This window comes from Xiphophorus hellerii, chromosome 9 (assembly GCF_003331165.1).
Source record: "Xiphophorus hellerii strain 12219 chromosome 9, Xiphophorus_hellerii-4.1, whole genome shotgun sequence".
Classification (NCBI taxonomy): Eukaryota; Metazoa; Chordata; class Actinopteri; order Cyprinodontiformes; family Poeciliidae; genus Xiphophorus; species Xiphophorus hellerii.
The window spans coordinates 6088125-6095746 of record NC_045680.1 but is presented as its reverse complement, the minus strand read 5'-3'; the positions used below and the strand labels follow the sequence as shown (position 1 = coordinate 6095746).

The following is a 7622-nucleotide window of genomic DNA, read 5'->3' as shown; positions in this document are numbered from 1 at the left end:
AAGGTCTTTTCCTATTCATTCACAGACAAATATTGATTAAACAAAGATACAATGGGTTTCTATCTAGAAATGGGAATGTAAAGTTAAAACAAACAAGTAGCTATATTTCAATCCTAAACAATACCTTGCCCCCGCAAAATTGGCGGTGCTCTATAAAACTGTTGTCAACATCTCAAAGTCCTTGAAAGAAAAGTAGAAAAACATCAGAACGGACCGAGAAAGACTTAAAAAACAGAACTTGTATCAGGAGGCCATTTCAATATTCCCCTCCTTCTTCCTCACCCTCCCCTTCAATAGAATCAGTTCCGACCTCTTCATAATCCTTCTCCAGTGCAGCCATGTCCTCCCTGGCCTCGGAGAACTCTCCCTCCTCCATGCCCTCACCCACATACCAATGAACGAAGGCACGCTTGGCGTACATCAGATCAAACTTGTGGTCGAGCCGAGCCCAGGCCTCTGCAATGGCCGTGGTGTTGCTCAACATGCACACAGCCCTCTGGACCTTGGCCATGTCTCCACCAGGAACCACAGTGGGAGGCTGGTAGTTGATGCCCACCTTGAAACCAGTGGGGCACCAGTCCACAAACTGGATGGTGCGCTTGGTTTTGATGTTGGCAATGGCAGCGTTGACGTCTTTGGGCACCACATCTCCACGGTACAAAAGGCAGCAGGCCATGTACTTGCCGTGGCGAGGGTCGCATTTCACCATCTGATTGGCTGGCTCAAAGCAAGCGTTGGTGATTTCAGCTACGGTCAGCTGCTCGTGGTAAGCCTTCTCGGCAGAGATGACGGGGGCATAGGTGACCAGAGGGAAGTGGATACGTGGATAAGGCACCAAGTTGGTCTGGAACTCGGTCAGATCCACGTTGAGCGCGCCGTCGAAACGAAGAGAAGCCGTGATGGAGGACACGATCTGACTCATCAGTCTGTTCAGGTTGGTGTAGGTGGGGCGCTCGATGTCCAGGTTCCGACAGCAGATATCGTATATGGCCTCGTTGTCCACCATGAAGGCGCAGTCCGAGTGCTCCAGGGTGGTGTGGGTGGTCAGGATGGAGTTGTAAGGCTCCACCACGGCTGTGGACACCTGTGGGGCCGGATAGACGGAGAACTCCAGCTTGGATTTCTTGCCGTAGTCGACAGACAGGCGCTCCATCAGCAGGGAGGTGAAACCAGATCCAGTGCCTCCACCAAAGCTGTGGAAAACCAGGAAGCCCTGAAGACCATTACACTGGTCAGCCTGAAAACAGAGAATGGTTGTCAGAATCCACATCACACAAATTTACTGTCTATTCAGATGATTTGAAATTTACTTCATTCCATGATCTTACCAGTTTGCGAATCCTATCCAAAACAGGATCGATGATCTCCTTTCCGATGGTGTAGTGCCCACGAGCGTAATTGTTGGCAGCATCCTCCTTACCACTAATCAGCTGCTCAGGGTGAAATAGCTGGTGGTAGGTCCCAGTGCGTACCTCATCTATGGAGGGGTGGAAAATAAATAGTCACACATTAAATAAACTTTAACACATATTCAAATCCTTGATGTCAATTGCTTAATTCAATGCTCTCCAGAAAGTGGTGAGACTTACCAATGACAGTGGGCTCCAGGTCCACATACACGGCCCGGGGAACATGCTTTCCAGAACCGGTCTCACTGAAGAAAGTGTTGAAGGAGTCGTCTCCTCTTCCTGCGGTCTTGTCACTCGGCATCAGACCGTCTGGCTGGATGCCATGTTCCAGGCAATACAGCTCCCAGCAGGCATTGCCAATCTGGACTCCAGCCTGACCAATATGGATGGAAATACACTCACGCTGGACAGGAAGAAAAGATTCATTTTAAATTGGGACACAGATGAAACATGCCATCCGGAATCAAAGTGGGAAACAAAACCATTATGAAGCTAACTGAATCGATATAATTTATTGATGAGCCCTTTTCTGTATCACTTTGTGAGTCACCCTAAACTAAGAAGATCAGCCAGTTACACTGATAGAAATATTTGACAAACTGTTTATAGTTTTGTACTTAGAAAATGAAGCTCTTTGTCCAAACTGTGGCTGAAAAGAGTTAAGGAATTCGTTCTAAATTGCCCGTTAGCAGAACCAAAACGTTTGTCTTAAAAGATGAATGGACCGTTATATCAGTTGAAGAAACTTCTAACTTAACACCGGCAAAAATAAAAGGGAAAAAAGGCGGGAGTCAAAAGACAGGTTTTTTCTAAAAGTGATTTTTTTTTTTTTTTTACTCCCAAAACATCAGGATATCCCGAGGAAAAATAATTTGAGCAAATACTAAATGCGCGCCAAAGTCCTTTAATAACTATTAGGCTAACTGCCAACTGACCGGTAATTGCAGCAGTTAGCGGTTGGTTTGAGCCACTATCACCGTTTAAAAAAAAAAAAAAAAAAAAAAGAGTCTCAGACCATTTTAAATGCATTTTTTACTTAAATCAGGCTTGAAAATATTTGCTCATAATACCGAGGATAATAAATTTCACTCTGTTCAAATGAGCGCGAAAATTTTGAGAGCTAAAATTAACGCAGTTTTAATTTCCCTTCCTGTGAAAAGTCAAAACGAAACAAAAGTTTATTCTTACCATTTTCTCTCTTTTCTGGACGTGCGAGGACGAAGCAAAAAGCGATGAGCGAGAAGACTTAAAAGACGAGGAGCTTTCCGGGAATCTTCAACACCAGAACCGTTAGTTGGTGGCGGTTAGGCGCTTATGTTGGCTGGGTCATACCATTGTGCGACAGTTTAGGGATGGTATAAACCTTAAATTTTTCGTTTTTATTACAACTGGTACAAATTTAATATGATAAACAATATTTAGAAAATTAAGCAAATATAATCAGTGACCGCGGCAGATTCATAATAGATAAATAATAAAGTTCCATGAATCCCCCCTAAATATTCTCAAGATGGTCTCGCCCCCACTGCAAAGCCTGTACGCCCCAATCCAATCCAGTAGGTAGCGGTAATGTACCGGTCTAATAATGCACAGGTTAAAATAACTGTCAAATTCTAGATAACTGATTAAAAACACGTCTTAAAAGTACAGAAAACTTCTTCACTGTAGCTCTCCTGTTAACATTAAAACCATTTATTTCCGAAAGAAAAAAAAACCCAAACCAACTTTGAGACATTGGTTGCTGCATTTTTCTTTTTATAATTTTAAAGTATCTAGTGAGCTAAAAGCACATAGCAACTTTACTCGCTCCCTTCCCTGCCTAGTTATTCAAGAGATGGATGGATGAATGAATGGTGAATGGAGCAACAAGTACAAAACTCAACACATTCGCATTGGACTAGTGTAGTTTAACAGAGCAGACACAACAGAAAAGCTAGTGCAGGAGTAGTTATAAATGAAAAGAAAGTAGTCAGCAGTCAAAGCAATCTTCATGTCAAATCTCCACATTCAGAAATAAACTTCTAGGATTTTCTGGTTTTAATTTTTATTTCAACAGATTGTCAGAACATCCCTGTAAGAAAAGAAAATCTAAATGGGCATGCAACTCCCAGGAGCTGAAGGGAACCAGAATGGATTTAGATGTAGTTTAGCAGTTCAGATGGGTCTGAAGCAATGTCATATCAATACGTTTTCTTCCTTCTGATCTTTATTTTCAGGATGTCTGATCTCAAATCTTCCCCCAGCAGCGGCACCTCAGATGAGCGAGTTGTAGCGATGCTATGGCGAACCAGTCACCTTATTACAGGCGGTACCGGAGTCTGACTGCATCAAGCTGCTGCGCCACACAATGAAACCCTCCCACTGCTCACAGGACAAAATAAAAAGCTGAAACAGAAACTCAAATGAATCATTTTCAGCAGGCTCTTTGTTGTGGAGATGGAAAATAGAAACCCAAAGAGGAAGACATCCTCTTCTTCTGGTCCTAACAGGAAGTAAAACACTGATAACCTAATAAATAAAATATTTAAAGCCAGATGTAAACCTGTCATAAGAAATAAATGAATCACACGATAAACTACAACAAGCTCGATTTCCATTTGTATGATTTATTATGATTTGTTTCTCTTTTCTCTCTACCAAAAACTGAGTCAAGTGTTTTAGTCTCAACTAGCCATATTTTGAAGGACAATTTTGTCCTTCAAAATTCATTTGATTTTTTTACTTGTTTTATTTATTTTGGATATTTAAAATGTCTTCCACTTCCAGTTTTAAATGTTCATTAGAATTTAAAGTTTATTGATATTTGAGAATGTGTTCATGCATTTTGTTATTGCCATTATATTACCATAGTTGAAAATGGTATTAAAAGAATAATATCATGGTTTATTGCAATAACTTCTGGGATCATTTATTCTCCAGCAAAATGTATGACCGTCAAGATAATTTTACTGAATGATAAACTATCCCAAAAGTTAGTGTGATAAACCATAATGTTCTTTTAAAATAATTTTGAACTAATATAATGGCAAAACAAAGAATGAACACATTCTCAAACTTTAAATTCTAATAAACATTTAACACTGGACCTGGAAGACATTTTAAATATGAAAAACAAAAACAGAAATAAAAAATAAAATGATTTATGAAGTCTCTGTAAACAAAATTGTCCTTTAAAAAAAAAAAAAGGTTTAGTTGAGACCAAAACACCAGACAGAAGGCTATTCATCTAGTTTTCGGTAAAAAGAAAAATAAATCAAAAATGGAAATTGAGCTCATTTTAATTTATCATGCAATTCATTTACTGGTTATTGCGACAGAACAACAAGAGGTGCGGCCATTTTCTCCAACAACTGGGAATTATCATGAAAAAAAAAACACAAAAAACAACCCTGAGGATAAAGTATGAATGTTGCTGCTGACAGGGCCAGACTTTAAGAAAGGCATTAGTCCGGGGCCGCAAGTTTTGGGGACCCCCAAAGATTTAGGATGTTTTTGTAATGAATGTATAATTAATATCAAAGCTTACATAAAACACATTGGAACATATTGAGAGCTTTATTATTGTTTCTTACTGTTATAGGGGAGGTTTTCCTCGTTACCGTCGCCCCCTGCTGGTCAGGAGGAGAGTGGTTAAAGGCAGCAGGCTTGCTTAGATAGTTTAAAAGTTTCTTAATTTGAATAATGACTAATATCAATTAGAATGTATGTATGACTGAAGTAAAATACCTTTTTTGTAAAGTGATATTTACTGTGAGTTAGCAGTAGTGACAGGAATTTAATTCTTAATATAAACTGGAGTAGTCAATAATTCTTGGGAACAAACAACTGATTCAGTTTCTAATGTTTCCAGATGAGGAAACGTATTCATTTGCCTGAAGCTAAAACCATGTTCAGATATTTCTGCTCTGCTATAAAGCTGCAGCGCCCGACTCCTCAGAGACGTTAGAGGCATCAGGTCAGGAAGACCACAGGACGAGTGCAGGTTTCAGGTCAAACCCTTTAACGACTCAGAATGAAAACCACTTTTCAACAACTCACTTGTAAATATCACTTAAACATAAATACCTGCAGCATTCCTTAAGGAAGATTGCTAAGAAAGTTTCAAGTCAAAATGCAAAACTGGATCAGGAAACGTCACCCAGGAATTCTTCCAGGGTTTCCTCCAGAAAACCTGCTGAGCCTTGAGGTAGTGCTGGTCATTCATCACGCCCGCTGTATGTTTAGGTTAAAAAAGGGCAAGTTAAAAACAAAGCCAGAAATAGCAGCGTGTGAAGCCAACAGGCAGCTGAAGGGATGGCACAACTGGTTCATAACCCCTCAGTCAGTTCAGTGCCTCAACTATAAACCTTTAGTTTAATCTGACTTTACTTTCACTGGTGTAGACAAATCCCTATTTAAAATAACCAACAACCCATCGCCTGGTGGAGGGCAAATAAAAGCCTGGTGGCCCGCCAGGCAGATAAAACACTGGGGGAGACCCTGACTTCAATCTATAGTTCTAGTCGTAAACGGGAAAGCTGTCTATATTTCTAAGCGATCTTTGGGCTGCTCTTGGTCCGATCCCTCACCGATTGCCACGGTGGACCTGTGGCAAACAAAGCTGTCAAAGGCATGAAGCCTCTGATGGCTCCTTGGATCACTGGGATACTCAAACCCCTCCACCACGATAAGGTGGCAGCCCACGGAGGGGAAAAAGAAAACCAGAAACCGTTATGGCACTCTGATATTAAACCAAAGACCTCACAGTATTAACTGGTCTAAAATGGCTCCCTTGAGTCAACTTGGTTCTGGTGGTTTATTCATGTTCCTTTACTTACAGACTGACATTGTACAATCTGAATTTGAAAGGTTTATTACATTTAGGATCAAACTGGACATTGTGTAGGAGAATAACACGTCTATATGAATGGATAGTATTGGCATAAACATAGCTTTTGTTTTTTTTTCTCCATAGATGCTACACCTGGTCTGGCGTTCTGATTGGCTGTGGTTCCTTCCTGGAGGAGGACATTGGCTGACATGATGCTGCCATCACCTGACCCTTCTTTTTCTCCTGCTGTCAATGTTTCCATGAACATAGTAAGTTCTCCTGAACAGTTGCTCTGTTGTGTTTCTGCTCCGTCTTCTCTCAGCTCCAGTCAGTCAGGGCAGATGGCTGCTGGTACTGAGCCCAGTTCTGGTTCTGCTGGGGGTTTCTTCCTGTTAGAGGGGAGTTCTTCCTCTCCACTGTTGCTACATGCATGCTCAGTATGAGGGACTGCTGTAAAGTTAACAACTCAACACAAGCAGTTTGCTGTCGCCCCCTGCTGCTCAGGAGGAGTGAATGCTGTAAGTAACTCCATGCAATCTACTGGGTTTTCTTTGGTACAAACCATCTAAACTACTTTAATAATTAACTGAATCTAACATATTTATAAGTAAAAACAACTGGAATCTGACTGAATTGAAATGACTTTATAAAATGCCTTGACAACTTTGTGAATTAACGTTATGAATACAAATTAATTGAGTAAATCTTTATTTTATTGTTTAAGTTTAGTTGTTAGTTTGGGGTTTTGAACATTTTTGAAGGTTTTTGTATTGACTTTTGAAGGTTTTTGTTTTGGATTTTGAAGGTTTTTGTATTGGATTTTGAAGGTTTTTGTTTTGGATTTTGAAGGTTTTTGTTTTGGATTTTGAAGGTTTTTGTATTGACTTTTGAAGGTTTTGTATTGGTTGTTGGTGTTTTGAACATCTTTTTATTGACTTTTGGGGTTTTTAACATTTCTGCGCATTTGTTGGTTTAAGTATTCAATTTTATATAGCGTCAGTTCACAAAAAAGTTGTCTCAATGCACTTTGAAATAATTTTAGTTCACCCACATATATTCCAATTTCTATTAATTCACAGTATAATAAGTTAATTATAGTTTAAAAAGTTTGTACCAAACAAAACCCAGAAGATTGCATGGAGTTCTAACTTACAGCATTCACTCCTCCTGAGCAGCAGGGGGCGATGGAAAACCGCTTGTGTTGAGTTGTTGACTTTATAGCAATCCCTCATACAGAGTATGCATGTAGCGACAGTGGAGAAGAAAATTCCCCTCTAACAGGAAGAAACCTCCAGCAGAACCAGAACCGGTCTCAGTACCAGCAGCCATCTGCCACGACCGACTGGAGCTGAGAGAAGACGGAGCAGAAACACAACAGAGCAACTGTTCAGGAGAACTTACTA

At 40.3% G+C, this 7622-nt stretch overlaps 1 protein-coding gene across 1 annotated transcript; it reads right to left on the bottom strand.

Annotated features, from left to right (window-relative positions):
- Positions 1 to 238: 238 nt before the first annotated feature.
- On the bottom strand, positions 239 to 4511 carry LOC116725234 (tubulin alpha-1 chain-like). The gene is made up of 3 exons (XM_032571158.1): positions 1590 to 4511; positions 1329 to 1477; positions 239 to 1237 (listed from the first exon to the last, which is right to left on the bottom strand). The coding sequence occupies exons 1-3, from the start codon at positions 1708 to 1710 to the stop codon at positions 257 to 259; spliced, it is 1251 nt and encodes a 416-aa protein (XP_032427049.1). The 5' UTR covers positions 1711 to 4511; the 3' UTR covers positions 239 to 256.
- Between the last annotated feature and the right edge of the window lie 3111 nt (positions 4512 to 7622).

What these genes read in the sequence shown, in the direction of transcription:
- LOC116725234 (XM_032571158.1), bottom strand. Translation starts at nt 1,710, where the DNA reads ATGCCGAGTGACAAGACCGCAGGAAGAGGAGACGACTCCTTCAACACT. An exon ending in CCTGGAGCCCACTGTCATTG is followed by an intron (nt 1,478 to 1,589) that starts GTAAGTCTCACC and finishes ACCCCTCCATAG; the next exon opens with ATGAGGTACGCACTGGGACC. An exon ending in TGGATAGGATTCGCAAACTG is followed by an intron (nt 1,238 to 1,328) that starts GTAAGATCATGG and finishes CTCTGTTTTCAG; the next exon opens with GCTGACCAGTGTAATGGTCT.